The 22,827-nt window shown below is 40.3% G+C and overlaps 3 protein-coding genes across 3 annotated transcripts; all 3 read right to left on the bottom strand.

The window, feature by feature from the left end:
* Positions 1-620: 620 nt before the first annotated feature.
* On the bottom strand, positions 621-5,047 carry LOC126851851 (uncharacterized). The gene is made up of 3 exons (XM_050596190.1): positions 5,041-5,047; positions 1,892-4,958; positions 621-1,845 (listed from the first exon to the last, which is right to left on the bottom strand). The coding sequence occupies exons 1-3, from the start codon at positions 5,045-5,047 to the stop codon at positions 621-623; spliced, it is 4,299 nt and encodes a 1,432-aa protein (XP_050452147.1).
* An 850-nt stretch (positions 5,048-5,897) lies between these two features.
* On the bottom strand, positions 5,898-19,674 carry LOC126851850 (uncharacterized). Its single transcript, XM_050596188.1, has 3 exons — positions 19,636-19,674; positions 19,106-19,374; positions 5,898-6,777 (listed from the first exon to the last, which is right to left on the bottom strand). The coding sequence occupies exons 1-3, from the start codon at positions 19,672-19,674 to the stop codon at positions 6,237-6,239; spliced, it is 849 nt and encodes a 282-aa protein (XP_050452145.1). The 3' UTR covers positions 5,898-6,236.
* Positions 19,675-19,717: 43 nt separating this feature from the next.
* On the bottom strand, positions 19,718-22,116 carry LOC126852025 (maltase A2-like). The gene is made up of 2 exons (XM_050596492.1): positions 21,909-22,116; positions 19,718-20,631 (listed from the first exon to the last, which is right to left on the bottom strand). Exons 1-2 carry the CDS (start codon positions 21,968-21,970, stop codon positions 20,055-20,057), a joined length of 639 nt encoding a protein of 212 aa, XP_050452449.1. The 5' UTR covers positions 21,971-22,116; the 3' UTR covers positions 19,718-20,054.
* Between the last annotated feature and the right edge of the window lie 711 nt (positions 22,117-22,827).

Genomic DNA, 22,827 nt, shown 5'->3' with positions numbered 1-22,827 from the left:
GAGAGAGGTCGAGGAAGATTCACCGGGACGATTAAGTCTCTGATCGCTTGAGTCATTCGACTGACCGGCTCGAGATACGATCTGCGTCAACGCTTCGAGCGTTCGGGCGGCGGCGAGAGGCGCGAGGGATTCTCATGGTCCGAGATCGAGACGACTTTCGCTAGGCGCGTTTTAACTGGCGTCGTTATCAATCTTGATTATATCGAACTATTGCGGTTTTTCGAGGATGCCAGGGATATGGTGCTCGATCGAATACGCGATGTTATGGGCAGATACGACAGCGTCAAAGTCAATATCGCGTTCAACGGCGAGTTTGTCTCAGATGACAAAATCGCTGTTGAGACTATCGTCACGAAGAATCATCCGCTTCTGCCCACGTCCGATTTGCGAGAGTGGTACGGGAAGCGTATAGTTGATGTAATTCTAGCGTTGTTGGAAGAGTTTCAAGAGCGCGATAGCGGATGGGCGTTACCGCGAATACTGAATCTAATGGTGAACAGATATAATCCTATGCGCGCCGAATGTTACGTCGAAATTCTGCGAGAGATCAAGTTGAAAAGAGCTGTAATTAGCGTGCGACTATGGACAATACGTGTTTCGCGTGGACGGTAGTCGCCGCTCTATACTCGGTCGAAAAGAGGGTGCACATCTCCTCGTAGGTGTTGTGATGATTCTCCTAGCACCCTGCGGAGGTGGTGCTTGAGCGACTTCACCGCCGCTTCCCACAGGCCGCCAAAGTGAGGTGCTGAGGGCGGGTTGAAGTCCCTATGAATGCGGTCGGTGGCCAGCTGATCGGCGATTTGGCGCTGTGCTGGGTTGCTCGCGGCGAAGAAGGCTCGGAGCTGTGCGTCTGCTCCGACGAAGTTGGTACCGCAGTCGCTGTGGAGGCTGCGACACAGCCCGCGCCGCGCGGTAAATCTCTTCAAGGCGGCCAGGAAGGCGTCGGCCGAATAGTCCGACACGACCTCGAGGTGCACTGCCTTTGTGCTAAGGCACACAAAGACCGCGACAAAGGCCTTGTACGAGCGGTGACCGCGACCCTTCGTTGTGCGCAGCTGGATGGGGCCGGCGTAGTCCACGCCGGTGCGCAGAAATGGCCTGGCAGGAGTGACGCGGAGCCGTGGCAGGTCCCCCATAAGCTGCTGTTGCGTGGCCGCCCGCCAGCGGACACAGGTGACGCACCGCTGGATCGTGGCCTTTACCAATTGACGTCCTCTGGGGATCCAGTAGCTTTGTCTAATGGACCCGAGGGTGAGCTGCACGCCTCCGTGCATCGTTCGCCGGTGATACTCCTCGATGATGAGCTGCGTGAAGTGGGATGATCTGGGCAGGATCATCGGGTGCCTCTCGTCATACGATAGGAGGGCGTGCTTGATCCGCCCGCCAACCCTTAGGATGCCTAGAGGATCTGTAAATGGAGTGAGTTTAGTGAGATTGCTCTTGTTCGGCATGGACGCTCCCCGCGCGAGCGCTCTCAATTCCTCCTTGTACGCGGCAGCCTGCACCACCCGGATCCATGCTATACGAGCGTCGTCGCATTCGGAGGCTGACAGAGTGCCCTTTGCCGAGGGCAGGCTCGCTGCGATGAGCGACGGGTGCTTGACCGCATGCACGCGCCTCCATCGTCGGCACCACCCCGTCACTCTTAACAGACGATTGAGCGAGGAGAACCGTGTCAGCTCCTCTGGTTCGGTCGCCTCCGGTAATGGCGCAACGGCGGCGTGCGCTCTGACGCGCTCCTCCGGCAGGTCCCCGATGAGCTCTTCCTCTCGTGATGACGGCCACGAGAGGAAGAGCTCCGTTGAACGGCTAACGCGCAGCAGTGGAGCAGGTTCCAGGAGGAACCTGCTCCACTGCTGCGCGTTAGCCTCGTCCAACGGAGCTCACTAACCAGAAGGGTCCGCTCTGGCTTTCGGAGGGCCCGTTGGGCCGAAAGCCAGAGCGGACACCTTCACCAGAGGGATGAGCGACTAGTTCGCTCGGGGAGATTCCCCGCGATGCGCAGTCAGCAGGGTTCTCCGTCCCCGGGAGATGGTGCCAGTATGCTCCCGACAAGGTCGCCTGAATCTCGGCGACGCGGTTCGCGACGTACACTTTCCAGCGTGAGGGGTGGCCGCAGATCCAGCCCAATGCGACCGTCGAGTCGGACCACAGATGGATGAGCGCGTCTCCTGTGCCGAGAGTCTGGCGAAGGTGTACCACTAGCCGGGCGAGTAACGAGGCCGCGCAGAGCTCAAGCGGGGTAGTGACCGTCCTCAACGGCGCTACCCTGGTCTTTGCTGAAAGGAGAATAATCGTGCTTTCATCGTGGCGGGTTTCCGTCCTCGCGTAGATGACGGCGGCGTAGGCCCGCTCGGATGCGTCCGCAAAGCCATGCAGCTCGATTCGGGCGTCTGCATGGTCGATGGGCACGCGTCGCGGGGCTCGGATTTCCTCCAGACGAGGGAGGTCTTCCTGGAACCTGCTCCACTGCTGCGCGCTAGCCTCGTCCAACGGAGTGTCCCAGTCCACGCCTTGCAGCCACGTGGACTGAAACCGGATCTTGGCCCGTACGATGGTCGGAGCCAGCCAGCCCAGTGGATCGAAGAGGCGGGCCGTCAGCGAGAGGACGGACCGCTTCGTGTTGATTGGCACCCTGATGGACCTGGTGGAAAAAGAAAAGTGGTCTCCGCTCGGATGCCAGTGGAGACCGAGAGTGGCGTGACTCTCCTGCGGCGTCCATGACAATAGGTCACGGTGTGACCGGTGCTCCGGCGCAATGCGCGTTAGTAGGCGGGGGTCATTGGCCGACCACTTCCTGAGTGGAAACCCGCCCGCCGTGCACAGCTCCGTTAGCTGCCGCTGGAGGTCCATGGCTTCCTCGATGGAGGGTGCGCCCGTGAGGATGTCATCCATGTAGACATCCTGGCGCAGCGCCGCTGAGCCATGGGGGAAGTGGACCTCCTCGTCATCGGCGAGTTGTCGCAAAGAGCGCAACGCCAGGAACGGAGCACAGGCCAGTCCGTATGTTACGGTATTGAGCTGGTAGGTTTGCGGAGCAGTCTGGTCCTCGTAGCGCCACAGAATCCTCTGGAGATGGCGATCCTCCGGCGCAACGAGAATCTGGCGATACATCTTCTCGATGTCGCTCGCCAGCACGAAGCGATGGACTCGCCACCGCAGCAAAATGTCCTCCAAGGCGGGCAGCAGGTTGGGTCCCACCTTGAGATGCCTGTTGAGACTGGCTCCTGAAGGAACCGTGGATGAGCCATTGAAGACGACTCGGATTTTGGCTGAGTTCCCCTTGCGCATCACGCCACGGTGAGGCAGGTAGCAGTCTGCCAGTCCTGCAGCGCCGGCAGGCTGGAAGAGGGACATGTGCCCCAGGACTTCATACTCCCGCATGAAGTCCGTGTACAGTTGCTTCAGCTGTTCGTCTCGGGCGAACCTGTGTTCCATGTGCCCGAGCAAGCGGGCTGCGGTGCGCTTCCTTCCCGCGAGGTCTGGGAGCGGCACCCTGAGAGGCAGACGCACGACAAAGCGGCCGCTGGTGTCCCGCGCATGTGTCCGGACGAAGTGGTCCTCGGCTTCCTGCTCTTCCGTGGTGGGTGGAATGGCCTTGACCACGATCTCCTCCTGTCGCCAAAACTCCTGCACCAAGCCGTGAAGGTCGCCGTCGCGGCAGCAGTGGTGAGTCTGGGCGGACCGGGTTGCGGCTGCAGTGCCGACGGAACCCGAGAGAATCCAAACCAGAGTTGTCCTCTGGGCCATTGGCTGCCGACGCCCTCCACGTCGAAGGCCGGGTTGCAGAATGGCTGCGCAGACGTCCGCTCCAAGGAGAAGCTCAACTGGGTCGGCTGCGAAGAAGTCCGGGTCGGCGAGCTCGATGCCGTCAATGTGTGGCCACGTGTTGCGACTCACTCGAATGCCACCGGTGTAGAGCGTCAGCTGGCGTAAGATGAGTGCTGAAACTCGCAGCGGCGGACCGTCGTGCAGCGGCGTGAGCGCGAGCTCGACTCTGCCCCGTGCGCCCGTGAGTTGACCGCCAACGCCGACAATGTCTGTCGAGGCAGGAGTCCGGGACAATTGCAATCGCTGGGCCAATGACTCAGCGACGATTGACACTTCGGATCCTTGGTCGATGAGGGCTCGTGCAGTGTGAAGGACGCCGAACTTGTCGGCCACGCGGACGCGCGCCGTCGCGAGAAGCACAGCTGACGTTGCTTTCGAAGCTCGATTCGCGGAAAGTGATGATTTGGCTACTTCGGTTTGTTTGCACGCGTCGTGTAGCGTCGAGTGATGCCGCGCATCGCAGATCGAGTACGTCTTTTTCGACGAGCAGTCACTCACCTTGTGCTTCCCGAGACAGTTGAAGCACAGCTGATGTCTCTCTACGTGCTGCCGTCGCTCCGCTGCTGTCTTGGCCTTGTACGCGTCACAAAACATTATGTAATGATCCTTGTGACACAAAGAGCATTGGCCGCGATTGCTTTCCGGTTTCCGCACATTATGCACTCGCGGAGAACGTCCGGAAGTCGCGCCCGGTTTTGCGGCACTCGGTTCCGGCTTGGACGGCTGCAGCGATTCGACCGTGTGCAGCCGTCGGTCGAGGAATTGGATCAACTCCTTGTACGCCGGCGGGTCCGTCGTGTCGCTTATCGCGTTCTCCCATTCTCGGCGGGACTGGGAGTCCATGAGATCGACAACGAGGTGAACAAACAAGTCCTCGCCGCTTGTTATCGGTCGACCGATGCTCTCGAGGGAGCCGACGGTGTTCAAAACGCCGTGATAAAGCGTACGCAAATCTGTGCTCGATTCACCCTTTACGCGTTGAAGAGCCAGGAACCTCGCGATGTACGATCGCACGAGCAGATGCTTGTTCTCGTAGTAGTCTCTGAGAGCCTTCCACGCACGATCAAAATTCTCTCCTGTTGTGGGCAGGGTGCGGATGAGAAGTTCCGCTTCCCCTTGAGACACGCCTTGAGATAATGAAGTTTCTCGTGTTACGTCTCAACGTCAATACACAATAAAAAATTATTAATTATATTTGTTTCGGGTCACCCTGCATTTCACCGGGTCTACCCAGGGACTCAGAGATTTTGTCAATGTGTCACTTGTTAGGTATAATTAGATAGGTCTTTTAACTTACGCAATATTTAAACCTTTACTGTATATTTAATTCCTTGCTTCTCAACTCCTTATGGTTAAGGTCCTTATGCAGGATATGGAATCCAGGTAGATGTTATTGAATTGGTAACACACTCAATGAATATATAAAACGTTTATTACTATTTAATATTACTTGTACAACTAATAGACACCTTGCGCGTGTCTCGTAATAAAGTCGGAGTCTTGGTAAATTATAATGAAGTAATTATAAGACCGTACTGGTCGTAACGTAGAACAATAGAAAATTCTAAGTCCGTATGGACAAATAAAAGAAGCTTGACGACGCGGACGCCGGATTACTACTCGGAATTAGAAGACCGCTCGGGCCGGAGACTCTACTAGTTAGTATGACCGTACTAGTCGAGGTGATGAATAGTAATGAGCTCCGCGACTGCTGCATCGGACTCCCTCGATTCTGCCTGGAGTAGGTGGCGTTGTTGGTGTACTAGGTGGGGACTCTCTTTTGTGGGGATATTGCACGGGCCTTCTGTGCGTTGCGTCAGCCTCCAAGTGCTTATGCACTAGCTATGCCTTTGTCTTCGGGCTGGGTCTTATCAGCAGGCGGATAAGAGTATTGATCGGCGCGCTAGTCTGAATTCTTTACAATACATAGGGTGTACTATTATAAATGTATTATATGACGTTGAATATAATAAATGTTATAACTATTAATTTAAGCTCTTAATCTTATTTCCTATTAGTGTATGTGTATGTGTAACGTATATATATGTGTGTTCTATTCTATAGCGATTATATATTGCAAATTAATTTTTTATACTTATTAAATATACTTGCTTATATACTAGGTGTCCTAAAATTAATTAATTCTATCTTACTACTATTTTTTAGATGAATAAATCTCAGTGCCTTATTTATTAGTCATATGTGCGGGAGCATATACGTTAAGTCTATATACCGGGTGATCAAAAATTAATTATTGAATAATACTTTAAAATTTATACATATGAATTTAGAAAACGTCCGCTACATATGTTATATTTATTTATCATTATTTATAGAAATCAAAAATATGCGGGGACGTCACACCACCCCCCTTAAATTAAATTTCAGAATGAATATGGAGAAATTTATTCATCTAATCTGGCACGTAAGTCCCTAAATGTATAAACGATTGGAATTTCCTGTGGTTCGTTCGACGGCGCATTAGTCTCTGTATTTTGGTCGCAGGTTTCTTTCGGTGTTGTCGGTGTGTTTGTGTCTGTTTGTGGTCTATTCGCAAGATATAAAAGTAAGTGTGTAAAAGAACTCCATATGGCTCCTAGTAAATGTAGACTGCATCCATATGCAGCGTGTAACGCATAACCATGTATAAGTGTATCAAATACAATTTTTATAATTCTTATAATAATAAATATGCCAAATACTCCGGCTGTCGCAGCGCCGAAGGTAGTAAAACCATCCCAAATCTTGGTTAACGTGTTACTGTATATTTTGTTTAATGAATTTTCATCCAATAGATCTTGTAACGATACTGTGTCGGATTGAAATGTTTGTCCTGTGAATCCTCTGGCGATGGTATGAAGTACGGCTATTTTCTCCGCAGGAAACATGATATGATCTCTTAGATTGTCTAAATCTTTTTGTGACGTCCCCGCATATTTTTGATTTCTATAAATAATGATAAATAAACATAACATATGTAGCGGACGTTTTCTAAATTCATATGTATAAATTTTAAAGTATTATTCAATAATTAATTTTTGATCACCCGGTATATAGACTTAACGTATATGCTCCCGCACATATAAGGCACTGAGACTTATTCATCTAAAAAATAGTAGTAAGATAGAATTAATTAATTTTAGGACACCTAGTATATAAGCAAGTATATTTAATAAGTATAAAAATTAATTTGCAATATATAATCGCTATAGAATAGAACACACATATATATACGTTACACATACACATACACTAATAGGAAATAAGATTAAGAGCTTAAATTAATAGTTATAACATTTATTATATTCAACGTCATATAATACATTTATAATAGTACACCCTATGTATTGTAAAGAATTCAGACTAGCGCGCCGATCAATACTCTTATCCGCCTGCTGATAAGACCCAGCCCGAAGACAAAGGCATAGCTAGTGCATAAGCACTTGGAGGCTGACGCAACGCACAGAAGGCCCGTGCAATATCCCCACAAAAGAGAGTCCCCACCTAGTACACCAACAACGCCACCTACTCCAGGCAGAATCGAGGGAGTCCGATGCAGCAGTCGCGGAGCTCATTACTATTCATCGCCTCGACTAGTACGGTCATACTAACTAGTAGAGTCTCCGGCCCGAGCGGTCTTCTAATTCCGAGTAGTAATCCGGCGTCCGCGTCGTCAAGCTTCTTTTATTTGTCCATACGGACTTAGAATTTTCTATTGTTCTACGTTACGACCAGTACGGTCTTATAATTACTTCATTATAATTTACCAAGACTCCGATTTTATTACGAGACACGCGCAAGGTGTCTATTAGTTGTACAAGTAATATTAAATAGTAATAAACGTTTTATATATTCATTGAGTGTGTTACCAATTCAATAACATCTACCTGGATTCCATATCCTGCATAAGGACCTTAACCATAAGGAGTTGAGAAGCAAGGAATTAAATATACAGTAAAGGTTTAAATATTGCGTAAGTTAAAAGACCTATCTAATTATACCTAACAAGTGACACATTGACAAAATCTCTGAGTCCCTGGGTAGACCCGGTGAAATGCAGGGTGACCCGAAACAAATATAATTAATAATTTTTTTTTATTATGTATTGACGTTGAGACGTAACACTATACTCGGTCGAAAAGCACCCGGAAAGAAGCTTGCGGTACCCTCACAGCGGTATTAAATCTGGGAGGTGTTGAATTTCCTATGAATTTGGACGGAATCGCCAGATTCGAGCGTCTTAACGATATACCATATATCTATCAACGTATATACTATTCGAGATAAGAAGGATAAGAAAAGAGATATCATTCCTCTGCGCCTCACCGATCGCAAGAAGGAGAGACACGTTAATTTGTTGTATCTTAGCGATGCTACGCGACGAAATAATACGACGCACTTCACGTGGATCAAGAATCTGTCCCGTCTCGTCAGCTCGTAATTGAGCACTCGGCAACATAAAGCGCATATATGCGATCGGTGAGTACGAACTAAAAAAGTTTGTTAATAACACACTACTCTATAGAATAAATATTGTTTCACAGATGCATGCACTATTTTCGGACGAGCGATAAATTATCGGCTCATAGCGAGGACTACGAAAGAATGAACGAGCGCGCTATCGTTCTTCCAACCGAAGAGGACAAGTTAAATTTTAACAGTTACGAGAAAAAGGGGCGAGTTCCGTTCGTGGTGTACGTCGATCTGGAATGCGCGCTGGAAAGGAAGGAAGAGAGGAGAACGCTGAACACGTCCATCGTTCAACATCATAAGGCTGACAGCATAGGATATTACGCGCGATGCGCGTTCGACGACGCTAAATCGATGTACAGATCGCATCGCGGCGAGAACTGCATATCATGGTCTTCGAGAACTGCGAGATCTAGCGCGTCGCGCGAGATATTTTGAACACCATCGCACCTATGATGCCTCTTACGGCGGATGAACGGGAGAGATTCCGCGACGCGATGAGCTGTCATGTATGCGAGAAACCGTTCGAGTCGCAAGACGCTCGCGTCCACGATCACTGTCATTTGAAGTCTCGCGCATTTTAGTTGCAATCTAAATTATAAGGAGACTTACGTCATTCCTATATTCTTTCACAATTTATCGGGCTACGACGCGCATTTTATCATTAGAGACGTGGCTAACGTCTTCCCCGGAAGCGTCGAGCTGTTACCGCTGATGAAAGGAAACGTACGTCTCCTTCGCGAAGAGCGTCGACAAAGCGTCGGACGAGAGGAGATGATTTGCGCGCGGGAGACACGTGAAGTTGCGTAGATTTTTTTAAATTTCTTAGCGCGAGTCTCGAAAAATTGGCGTCTTATCTCGATAAGAGAGAGTTAAAGATCGCGTGGTTGGAATTTCCCGATCTCGACGACGCCGATTTTGAGCTCCTTATGTGAAAAAATATATTTCCGTACGAGTACGTCGACGATATCGATAAGTTGCGCGAGACTCGTCTGCCGCCGCGCAAAGCGTTCTACAGTTCGCTGACCGGCGATACCGTATCTGATAGCGATTACGAGCGCGCGATAGAAGTCTAGGTGCGATTTCGTGTCCAGACGCTGGACGAATATAGTGATCTGTATTTAAAAACGTTTAACGACGTTTTTCTATTAGCTGATATCTTCAAAAATTTTCGCGATGCATATATGAGGAGTTACGGTTTAGATCCCGCGCATTATTACACGTTATCCAGATATACGTGGGACGCTATGTTAAAGTATACGGGCGATCGATTTGAGATTTTAATTGACATTGATATGATGTTTGTGGAACGCGGAATACGCGGCGGGCTGAGTCAATGTTCCAATAGATACGCGCGCGTTAATAACAAGTACGTATAGTCGTATAATCCCTCGGAACCATCGTATGTATTTCGACGTGAATAATTTATACGGATGGGCGATGTGTCAATCGTTGCCTTATGAGGATTTTCAATGGGTCGAGAATGCTTCAAGTATCGATTTAATGTCCGTGATGCCGAATGTTCGCCGAATGTTCGTCGAATGTTCGCCGAATGTTCGCCTCGGTTATATTCTAGAAGTCGACCTTGCGTATCCTTCCAGCCTTCACGATTCTCACGCTGACTTGCCGTTTTGCCCAACGCGCGATAAGCCGCCCGGGAAACGGCGGACAAACTCCTCGCTACACTGTACGATAAGCGCCGTTATGTAACGCACTATCGTAACTTGCAACAATGTGTTAAACACAGATTACGCGTTACGAGAATACATAGAATATTACGATTCACGCAATCTCCGTGATTGCGCGAATACGTAGAACTGAACACGCGATTACGAATTATCGCTAAAAATGAGTTCGAGGAAAATCTGTACAAATTAATGAATGTTTGGTAAAACTATGGAGAACGTGCGTAATCATTTGGATGTTCGGCTAGTGACCCGATGGGACGGGCTATACAGCGCGAAAACGATGATCGCTAAGCCCAACTTTCATAGTAGAAACGTCTTCGCGGAGGATTTAATAGCCGTAGAATTGCGCAAACTAAAAATTAAATTTCACAAACCGATCTACGTAGTACCGATCTACATATGTATCCTCGATATATTGAAGATTCGCTTGTACGAATTTCATTATGAGTATATGTTACCGTTGTATCGAGAAAAGTCCGGAATAATTTACTCCGACACGGACAGTCTTATCTATCGAATCGAGTACGAGGACATGAAGCGCGATATCGATAGATTCGACACGAACGATTATGCGATGTGTACGGTATTCTTCTTGTTAATAAGAGAGTACCGGGTTTAATGAAAGATGAGAATAATGATGCGATTATGACGGAATTTGTCGGACTTAGAACAAAAATGGACGTGCTGCGAGTAGACGATAGAAGCGAGACGAAGAAGATCAAAAGCGTGAAGAGCGCTATCATCGCAAGAATGATGACCTTCGACGATTACGCGCGCTGTTTGCGACGAGAAATCGAGATGACGCACGAGCAGTCATGCTTAAGATCAAAGTTACGATATTGGAGTCGAAGATCGCGCTTAGTCCGAACGACGACAAGCGGTACGTCGTACCCGGAACGACGAGTACTCTACTATAGGGACATTATAAAATACCGCTGTAATAATCTTTATTTTTTAGGCGATAGAATTTTATTAAGTTATGTAATAAAATACAATTATTTTATTAATAAATTATTTAAAATAAATACATTTTTATCCAATATGGGGAGCATTTTACTCCCGTTCGTCGGCGCAACCTAACATCCGCGCGGCGGAGAAATCGTGACGGCGGACACGCGTCGCGTTCGCGAAGGGAAAAATCGTTGCAGCACACATACAATATTGTCTCTCAAGACATACTTTTGCACACTCAAGCAAATAATCGTACATGAGTTCTGCAAACGCGCCTTGAGGGACAAAATCGTTTTGCTTGTGTGCGTGCGAGCATATATGTATGAATCTGAAAGTTGAAAGAGAAATAAATCTCACAATCCTGACAATATGATTATCATATCGCAAGATTGACTGCACCATTCTTATTCAAACTGGTCGCAATCGAAAGCTTGCAATCCACATTATATAATAAAAGTGCCATTAGATTTTTGATTACCACTCTGGTTTCTGAGATATTTTAATCAAAAGTTTATTAAAACAATTATAGATATAAAACTCCGGATAAGCTACTTGGTAGCATCGCGACCCCTATATATAGGCAAAACTCTTGACAGCCAGAAAAAATCTTTTTTCTATACTTGGCGTTTTTTATGAACTTATCGTCGCGACGCTACCGCGTTGCTTAATTACAATATTATTAACCGCATTTTGCAGATTTTATATACATTCATGATAAAATCTTGAATACGAGTACAGATAGTGAGTAACGTGTCACATAGCGGTAAGCGACTCAACTATAAATATTAATAAACACCAAATATTTCAATTGTTGTAATAAATTACAGATTTTGTTCGATTTTTTCTGTTTATCTGCCCTCAAATTGCGCATATCAAATCTTGCTCAGTTTCTGCCATTAATCTGATGTCAACCATATCAGCAAGCTTTACTCGGTTTTTGACACCAATTTGCTGTCCGAATATGTCAGCAAGTTTTACTCGGTTTTTGCTGACAATTTGTCAGTTTAATCAGTAATAACAACTCTACCAAATTTGTAGCTTTTTTTCTGACAATAATTTGTAGCAAGCATTTGGCAATATATGTTAAAACAGACATGGCTGACTAGGAATGAAAAGAGTACGTCAGGGATGTGTGATGAATCCATTTTTGTTTAATTTGTTATAGCTGATATAGATAAAGAATTGAAAATACGAAACATAGAAGGTGTACGATTAGATGACAAAAGATTATAGTCATTAGAATATGCTAATGATATGGTATTTTTGGCAAAAAATAGGGACGCATTATTAGATATGATGCAGACAATGAAAAGACTTTTAAATAAAAAAAAATTGGTATTATGAGGTATTATGTACAGAGAAAACAAAAGTGCTAGTTTTTAATAAAAAAAAATAGGGAAAGAAAAGAAAGTTGGAAATGGAAAGGGAAATTGAAGAAGTTAAAGTTTTAAATAGATTAGATTTCGTGTTTAATAAGGATAATTATAAGGATCATATAAGTAATAAAAGAAGGATAGCAGCCAACAAAACGTGGGAATTAGGGGAACGGATCTACAGGGATAATTTTATCACAAGATAGGGATTGTTTAGGTATTACAAAGTGTGACATCTTACTTGGAGGTGGAAATATGAGGATGAGAAGAAAAAAAGAAATTCGAAAAAATAATATTGGATTATGTGAGATGAATCTTCAGATTAGAATTTTGTAGGCATTTAATAACAAGAGAATTAAGATTAAATAAGTTAAGGGCAATAAAGCATAAGGAAAAGATAAGAGAGTTGAATGAAAATAAATGATTAAAAAGTATTGGAGTGAAAAAGAAAATAAAGGATGGGAGGATATGTATAGTAGAGGAAGGATGGGATATTATAATAAAAATGGATGGAGTATCGAAGATCATCTAGAAGATTTAAGAAGGAGAGGAGGTGACTTAAAGAAAGAATTAGGTAAAAGATATTGGGATGTATAAAGGCAAGTAGAGGAAGGTAAAATTAGAGAGACCGGGTACAATAAAAAATATAATAGGAATATAATATAATAGAAAAGAGAAGAATATAATAGAAGTTGAAAACAGGGATACAAGGACTAAGATATTTGAGGAAGGGCAGTATAGGTAATATAGGAGATATGATTAGGGCATTGTTAAAAGTAAGATGTGGAGGAAATATGGAGGAACGAAATGAGTATTGATTGGAGGAAGAAGCGACGTTGTGCGTATTTTGCGGGCGAGATTGTATAAATTATTATATAAACTGTAACGGGCCGCTTCACGAGCGGTTCCGAATACGCGCGCGGACAGCGCAATCGGGATCAAGGTTCGTGAAGGGGTTGAAACGCAACAGACGTGAGTTGTTGTGTACGTCGTTTATTCGCCACTCGAGGCAATGGTCAACTTTTACAATGAGAAGAACGTTTACAATAAATCGCGCTAATATAATAGTACGGGCGTAATGTTGTGACGCGGGTCTAGACGGTGTTTTTGCGCGTCTAGTTAAAGGGCCCGGCTCGTGGCGCGGGGCGCGCGCGGTGAGACGGGCTCGTGTTGTCGGCTTCGCGGTTGCTGGCGCGAGGTGCGCGCGGTAAGGCGGGCGCGTGTTGTCGTCTCGCGTTTATTGATGCGAGGTGCGCGCGGTAAGGCGGGCGCGTATTGACACCGCGTGTCAGTATCTCGATATCTCGCAATTTGATATCGTGCGAGATACGTGAGTTCAAACGCGTGTTGCGTGCGGCTGGATGTTCGGCGCGGACTGCAGGGTGTCAGGCCTGCAGTCGGGTAGATGCGTCGATGACGCGGTGCAAGTTCCCAGCGATAATCGCGGGAGTGCAGTTTGGACGTTCGGATGGTCGGAGCGTCAGGTCTCGAGAATACTCGAGGAAAGCGGCGAACTCGTCCACTCTCTTGTCCTGTACGCAGGGTTGGATGGTCAGGTGACAGGACCGTAATAGCTCGAGAATTCTCGAGGAAAGCGGCGAACTCGTCCACTCTCGTTCTTATACGGATGGTTTTTAGACTGGAGTCGTTTCTAGAGCAGATGGTCGAGAATTCTCGACGGAGGCTGCGAACTCGTCAACCTCCGGGCCACTGTCTATAGACGTTGAGGATCGGTTTCTGGATTTGTCTCGGAGTGTACCGCTCGAGCGGAATCAGGTGCCGGTCTGGTTTCGTCTGGTGTTCGGTAGGGCTTTTTATACCCTACCGAAGCGAGCGTGACACCCGCGCCGTTCGCATCCCTCTCGGGGTGGGGGAGACGACGCGAGCCTCCAGTAGCGCGCGTTTCGGCGATCGGCATTCGCCGGAAACGTTCGGTGCCGTTCGGCGCTCGCTTTGTTTATGACAAACACTAACGGCTTGTGTTTGTCATAAACATCGTACGCATGTTTAAAAATGGGCGCTAAGCGCCTCTGCCTCTGCCCGGCTGGTGTTCGCCGGGCGGCAGACTTCCGACGGGTGACGTGTCGGGAACGATGGGGGGATGCATCGTTACAAAACGAATGTGAAACAACTATAAGGATTAGTTTAAAGATTTAGGTACAAATTGTAATAAAATAAAGGCTAGGATTTGGAGTAATGTGATGGTTAATATAAAAGAAAGGTTATTGCGGAAACTTTGGATAGAGAAATAAATTATTATTAAGATAAGAATATAAATGTAAATGTGAATTAATCTTACTAGTCATAGAGATACGTGTACGAATGGAAAATATGAGTGTGTAAGGAAATTATCGTGAACCAAGTCCACTTCTTGGCTAATAGTCAAGTTTAATAGCGAAGTTTCAATAAATATATATAATATATGAAAAATAGTGATTAGTATGTTTGCAAACAGAATTATTTCCTACACTATATAGTAAAAGAGCGTTATGTGAAATAGAAGCGTACATATAATTAGAGAGACACACAAACAATTGTAACGTCCGATAAACGATAATATAATATAGATAACGCTGAGCAACGCAAATTCATGATTATACTCCATGCGAGCGAAACAAAAAATCAAAATAATATGCAAAAATTAAATAGCAAAAAAATATAAATTTTCTTCTCTTTAGAAAACTTAAAACTACTTCTTTAAGTAATCTTTTTTCACCACTGGGATTTTAAGACTTATATGTCTAATCGACTAAAGACATATCTTTAATGCACGAGTCAGAAATCAGAAGTTGGCTATATCGCAAGACATGAAAAAGTAGACATCGTCTGCAAAATTTTAAGTTAATTTCAATAAAATTTGTTTAATATATAAAGTATTTACATTAAACCATACATTGTAATATTAATTTCAAACAGCGCTACAACTTTTATTGTATCGAAATATCTACATTGTTATAAAATATAATTATGCATACCTCTCCGTTTGTTAACATAAGTAGCTTTTGTAAACAACAACTGCTCACAATAGAGTTCAATTTGAATCAGTTTGAGTTTAATTTGATTTATATTTGTTACAGTCTATCTCTTTTAGCTTTTAAGATAAAAAAGTTGGCTACTTTTAATGAGATATATGGGACATCCATATATTGTGTATAAATCAGTACATATTGTATATATTGTATATATATAAATCAGATGTTTTGTTTGAACATTTTGTTTAAATAACTAAATACTATGATGACCGTTACAACAAACAATTTTATTACAGTAATATATTACAATGCATGATACCTTTTTCTGTTATTATACTTTTTCATCAACATCTTCAGAACCAAAATAAATGCAAATAATAACTGCAAACTATATTTTCCAGACAGTTTTTATTTGGCATAAAGTTATTTAGCATTTTTGTTTGATTTCTATTTGAACATTTTTATGACGAAAATGACATTTGAATCGTGAAATTGGCGGCCTTTGTCATATCTTCACAACAATAATGTCACATATCGACATCAAAAATATGTCATTATTTTCATTTTATTATTTACAATTTATTAACGTCATAATAATAGACAACATTAAATCATTATTAAATTTATTATAACCTAGTAAGCACTAATTATGTGTGTATATCACCCTTAATCGGATTTAATAATGTAGTTCTAAAACGGTCAATCATAGTCATTTCATTCCTCAGAGAAATAGACATAATTGGTCAGTTTTAAAACTATAAATGTTATTAAATTCAATTAAAGATAATGCTTAAACATATAATCGCCGTTATATTAATATTATATAAATATAACAGAATTGAAAATTGCTAGATAATATTGTATAAGTATTATTGGTAAAATACCAACTAGTTGTAAAAATTTTTTACTCATAAATGTAACATATATAATAAATTATCATTATATCATATTATATATATATATATATTAATAATTGAGTCAAACATAATCGAAACAAATAATAAAATAAATTATATTTAATTCAGACGAAAATTTAATTTAGACGACATTTTACTATCTAAGAAAGAGTTGTTATTAAGATATATAGAATTTGGAATAATTACGCAGTTTAGAGGCGACCTTATAAATTTCAATGACTTTGATTTACATTATCAAGGATATCCTGAATAACTTTTAAAAGATTTTATCCGTCGCTTTTATTGTTTATTAAAAAGTTATTAACAAAATAAGTTTAATGAATAGCACGTACTTTTCCGACATTATGTACATTTAGAACATAATCACACACACACACACACGCGCGCGCACACACACACACCACACACATATATATTTTGAGCTTGCCTCTAACCTGCATAATTACTTAGAGTTTCAATGTAATTGAAACTCTAACTCTAAAATACAATCACACACATCAAGTCGCTTTTATTCACATAGATGATATGCATAAAAATTTGTTTATTAAGATCTAATATTTTAATATAGATATTAATATAAAATAATAAAGTTTATAATGCTATTATAAACACATTTATATTAGTCATTGTGATTTTATTAGTTGCTTCATTTCTTAATTTAGCATTATATTTTTGTATAATTAAAAAATTAAGTTTTGGTAATTCGTTTTAACGAACATAACTTATCATTAGATGATCTTCACTTCAAATCTTAACATCATTCTTTACTACTATGAAAATCAATGATTTCAATCTTAAGGTTATGTGTCTTTGAAAATTTAAATAATAATAGCAATAGTGCTCATAATACTAATGATACTATATGATGAAAAATTAGCAAATAAGAGGCGCAGTTCTTAGAATAAAAAAAAATATGATTTTTTTGAAATTGACCAATCGTAGCTATTTCTCTAAAAAAAAGAGTAACTATTTGGCCGATTTTGACATTATGGCTGCGATCGGGAAGATGCTAGAAAGTCTTCGAAGTGTTTGATTGACCAATCAGGACAAAAAGAGCAAAGATTTCTTTATTCTGATTGGTTAATGTAATGCTTCGAAGCATTTCTAGTGTCTTCCCGACCGCAGTTTATATCATTATTACATCATTACTTCATTAGTCCTATTAGATCTACAATAGGTTTAGTAATCTTCAAGCTATAAGAAATTGATCAATTACATGTGAGCAGAATAATCAATTGTTATTGGTAATTTCTTTACGGTTTAAGACTTACTACCTAATTGTAGATCCGACCTTATGGTTTGGATCATCGACAAATACATATGTAACGATGTCTAATATGCACTTGTTGTCTAATATGCACAGACTCTACTCGGATTTTGAATTGTTGTTCAATGTCGCTTATCACTTATCGATTTTAATTCAATTTTTGGTTGTAACCTTAATTATTATAAAGTATTGTTATAAAATTTAAATTTAAGTAATTTCCCGATAATTTTAATACATCGTTTAGTAGCATAAAGAGAGAGTTATAATAATGAAGTTTTATAACTTTTGAATTTATAACTTTTTGAAGCAAAGTCTATTTTATATCAACCGTGTCTGTAAAAAATAATAATTACAAATTTTTTAAAAATTTTGTAGAAAAGAATTGTATATAGAGAATATGTATATAGAGATTATATTGTATATAGAGAAATATATATAGAAATTTTTTAGAAATATTTTGTTGTAATGATATCCATGTTTTTAATGTAATTGTTTCACGATAAAAATAAAAATGTAACTCTAACATTACTCAGCAATATATTTTAATTGAGACTCTCATTTATCCAATTTTATAACAAATGCTTCTCCAGATGGAACAATAAGTTCTTTGAAGTACACTTCTCGATTCATTCTATAAGTTGGTCCTACAACAACACCATAATAAAGAAATGATAAATCCTTTTTGCGTGTCTCGTTGCCAAAATTTGCGACAAGTACATAGGAATTTCTTCGTGGATACCATCGCTCTATCACTATCATTTCATTTTCAACATATCTAAACAAAATAACATCAAATTAAGTTATAAATATTTCAGTAATATACATATATTAATGCTAAAACAAGCCACAAAATTTGCAATCTGAGAAAAATATAAAATTTGCATAACTTACAATTAGAATAACGAAAGTTCATATACATATACATATACATATATATATATATATATATATATATATATATATATATATACAGGGTGTCCGATAATTCGCGGATCACTCTCTAAGGAAAGGTAGAGGATGTTATTCTGAATAAAAAAATCCTGTACCATTTTGTGATTTTCTCAATATTTAAGAAAATATTAATTTTAAAAAATCAGCCAACGAAGTGCCGCGAAAAGCTCGCGGCACGAAGATGCCTCCCACTGTCAATTGATACTCGGTCCGCGGCCAAGCAATGGGAAGAGCGGTTTACGAGCGTGCCTCACTATGGCAACCGAAAGAATTACACACATAATGCGCGCTCCGTTTTATGTATGTGATCTTTTCATTATGTCTGTAATTCTTTCGATTGCCATAGCGAAGCACGCTCGCAAACCGCTCCTCCCATCGCACGCACGCACGCACGCATTACTTTAGTGATTATATATATATATATATATATATATATATATATATATATATATAATCATTAAATTATATATATATATAATTATTAAATTATATATACATTTAATATATATATCTTATACATAATTATATATAATTATGTATAAGATATATATATTAAAGATTAAAGATATATATATATATATATATATATATATATATATATATATATATTAAAGTTTATATTGAGAAAATTAATTTAAGAAAAAACTTAAGCCTGAAAATTCATAGCAAATACAAAAAATTTTACCTAACATCACAATTTACCTTAATTTGACCCTCTCTTAATACCGCTTTAACATAAATGAATGTAGTTTCTGCTCTTAGTCTTGTCATTTCTTCAACAGTGCCTATTAAACTAGTTTCCATGGGTTTCCTAGCTTCTAGTAACCAAGTAGTAATTCCTAAGGGTGAAAAACTACTACCGGGGCTGTTCTTCTTCTCCCAATACATAGGAACTAGATTATGCACGTGCGCCAAAGCTTTGTGATCCTGACATTCACAATCTTCGATACCTATCTGAGTAAAAAACATAACATAATTATTTTTTCTTGTAATAATGATTTCTTCTTAATAAATCTCAAAGAAATTGCGTCTACTAACATATCAAATTTATATGTCTATTTTCTTCTACAATTGATATATATTGTTAGATACAATGCAATTCTTAATTACATGACAATATGCTATCAGAAATATAAATATAAAATACAAAACAAAACAAAATTTTAATTTAAATATATAATTTCTAGGTTTTAGTTGTGAACCACTTTGATTCACCTCATCTCTATATAATATACTTGGTATTCCAGGTAGCATCATGCTAAGAAGAGAAGCCGCCACGCTTGCATTTTTGATATTAATGGTAGAGGCTACTCTACTGGTGTACACGCCGCCTACTGACCAATGTATTCACGGGTAAACAGGTTTATCAAAAAGTGTACCCTTCGTAATTTGCTTTATTTGTGTCTTGATATCCATTGTACTATTCGTCAAACGAAAAGTCACATCAAGTAAATTTATTCTGGATAGGATAGAGTTTTTTGCACTGATGGAAGTAACGTTCTTTAGAGCTTTTATATGACAAATAAAAATATTGTTTGGATATAGGAGAGACTTCCAATATATGAGGCTCTTCACGAATGTGTCTTCATTGACATAATGCTCCAATCCTTGTAGATAGAAACCATTCACTCCTTTCAATTGCCAAAATTTGATAGCCTCACTGTGGGATCTTTTTGTTGATGATTTAAACGACTCGACGAGGATATTTCCCTTCTCGCCTTCTTTAGCGGTGGTGGTATAGATGATAAGACATCACGAATAGTTTCGACTGATGCAGGCAGTGCGGATGGCTCGCGAACTCGATCATTTGCAGCATCTCGCTTATCCCGAAGCCATTCAATTCCATTTACTTTCGCTGTAGATGCCGATTGGTTACTCAAGGTCTTTATGAATGGATACAAAGGCAAATCCAAAATTATACTCATATTTCGTTTTTGAATCTCGCGTACAAGAACAGAAAAATCTTTTGTTGTACCCAGATCTTTATTTACATCTGTCATATTACTAATTTCCGAGTAATATTCTGGATAATGCGATGCTGAAAATATCGAATTTAATCGAATAACTCCAAGTTTTTTTAAATAATTTAGCCGCATAATTATTCCACGCAAATCGCTGATTCTGTCGGCTCCTTTTGTCGAGTCCTGAAAAGATGCCGGGAATATTTCGTAGAAAGTGCTGCTTTGCCACCATTCCACCTGAGGATCACATCTATAGCACAAAGTTCAATAAAAATAGTGACTTTTTTATCGCAAATTTTGATTATATCATCGATTTTATTATACAATTTTTTATTTTACCAAACTTATTAATCAGAAAAATAACTTTATATATATTTACGATATTATTTTTGTACAAATAAAGCAAAATTGCCTAAACATACAGATAAATTGATTAAACCATAGAGATTCTTAAATTATATCTATATCTATTGTATTTAAAAGTCATTAATACACACACACATACGCACATAACACACACATGAACGCACGCACGCACGCACACACACATTAACTGTAATTTAAAACATACTCTCATGATACCTCATTAGTTTAAAATCATTTTTGTTGACAAACATATCATACAAGAATTAGAAACGAAATTGTTTTAAAGATATTTTTCCATGTTTCTTTAAAAAAAAAGAAAAAATAGAAAATAAATGAGATTTACCATACTCAATTTTAATTTTTGATTTGTAGCAATAATATATACTTTTAAAAAATATTTAATATCACAATTACTTTAATTTATCAAATATAACTCATGCGTGTAGGCTGAGGTTACAAAATATTAGAAACTGCGAAATTTTCGAAATCGCATTATGTTGCTCAAATTGGTATGATTTGTATGATATAATTATAAGATTTCAGTTTTCTTTTTTTACAATACTAAAAATGAGTAGTACAAAATGAAAGAAACTAAAGAAAAAAATTGTTTCTTAAATAAATTTTTTTTTTAAATTATGCTTTTCTTATAATTTATGCACAGTTTTGAAATCATTAAAGACGAATCATTCTGTATAAAAAAAATGCACTAAAGAAAAATAACAAAAAAGAATAAACAAGAAAAAAGAAAATAGTTTCTTAAATCAAAAGTCTTTATAAACTTCAATTTAGCATTCTTATTATTTACATTTTATTATTTCTAGAATTTTTATTATTATTGAAATCACACACAATAAAAGAATTATTTTGTAACTTATTTGAGAATGCACAAAAGAGGATACGATAAAATGTGTGTTATGCAAATAATGGGCACATGAATTATGTAGAATTATATAGAATTATGTAGAATTATGTAGAATTATGTAGAATTATGTAGAATTATGTAGAATTATGAAGAATTATATAGAATTATGTAGAATTATGTAGAATTACGTAGAATTTCAGAAAAAAGTCTAAATACTAATGTGATTTTTAGGTAAAGATTAATTAAAGATGTTTAAACATATACTCAATATAAATTTTTAAACATGTATCGACACATACTTCTTAGGCATCGTAGTAATAATGCCAACAACGAGGGCAGCGCATCCGATCAATACCGACATCAGTCCAATAGCACGTTTTCCGTATCAATGATCAATTCCATTTCATAAAACGATAGTTTTTAGGTGGCTTCGGCACCACTAATTGAATCCCAACGAGGGATGGCTTACCACCGTTCTCCTGGTTGTAAAACTAAACAGTTACAATATGAGTACATATGGCGATGTTAGCAAGTAGCAAGCGATGAATTAGTATACACATCTATGAAACCATTAGAGAGATCGTAATCCTCTTGCCCGCTTATCAGATTCATTCCAATCACAATGCGAGACAGCAGAGTATATAATGTAAATGAAAATCATGGGAAAAAGGCAAAAAGAGAGGGCGGCATCTGCAAACATATCTGCATCTGTTTAAGTGTGTGACGACGCAATGACAAAGTGTCATTCCTAGGGTGACCAAATTTTTAAATTTTTTTTTTATGAGTCCTCAGACTCTGCAGTTTCTTTAGATTTCTTTAGATTCTAGTTTTTTCGGAGAGGCTTCGTTTGCTTACATTCCCGATTGCCTACAGCTTCGTTTGCCTACGACGTTTTGCCGACAGCTTCAATTGCCGACATTCCCGATTGCCTACAGAGCGATTGCCTACAAGTATTATTATACACATATAAAAATTAAAAATACAAATGTACGTTTGTACACATGTCAATATTATGCACATACACATTGTATACATGTCAATATTATGCACATACACATTGTACACATGACATTATTGTGCACATACACATTGTACACATGACATTATTGTACACATACACATTGTACACATTCGTATGATGTTAGCCGACGACTAACACATTTTTAAAATAATTATGTGTGAAATCAATTGTATTTTGTATTTGATGACTGTATTTGA

This window comes from Cataglyphis hispanica, chromosome 9, assembly GCF_021464435.1.
Source record: "Cataglyphis hispanica isolate Lineage 1 chromosome 9, ULB_Chis1_1.0, whole genome shotgun sequence".
Lineage (NCBI taxonomy): Eukaryota > Metazoa > Arthropoda > Insecta > Hymenoptera > Formicidae > Cataglyphis > Cataglyphis hispanica.
This window is presented reverse-complemented; position numbering and strand designations above follow the sequence as displayed.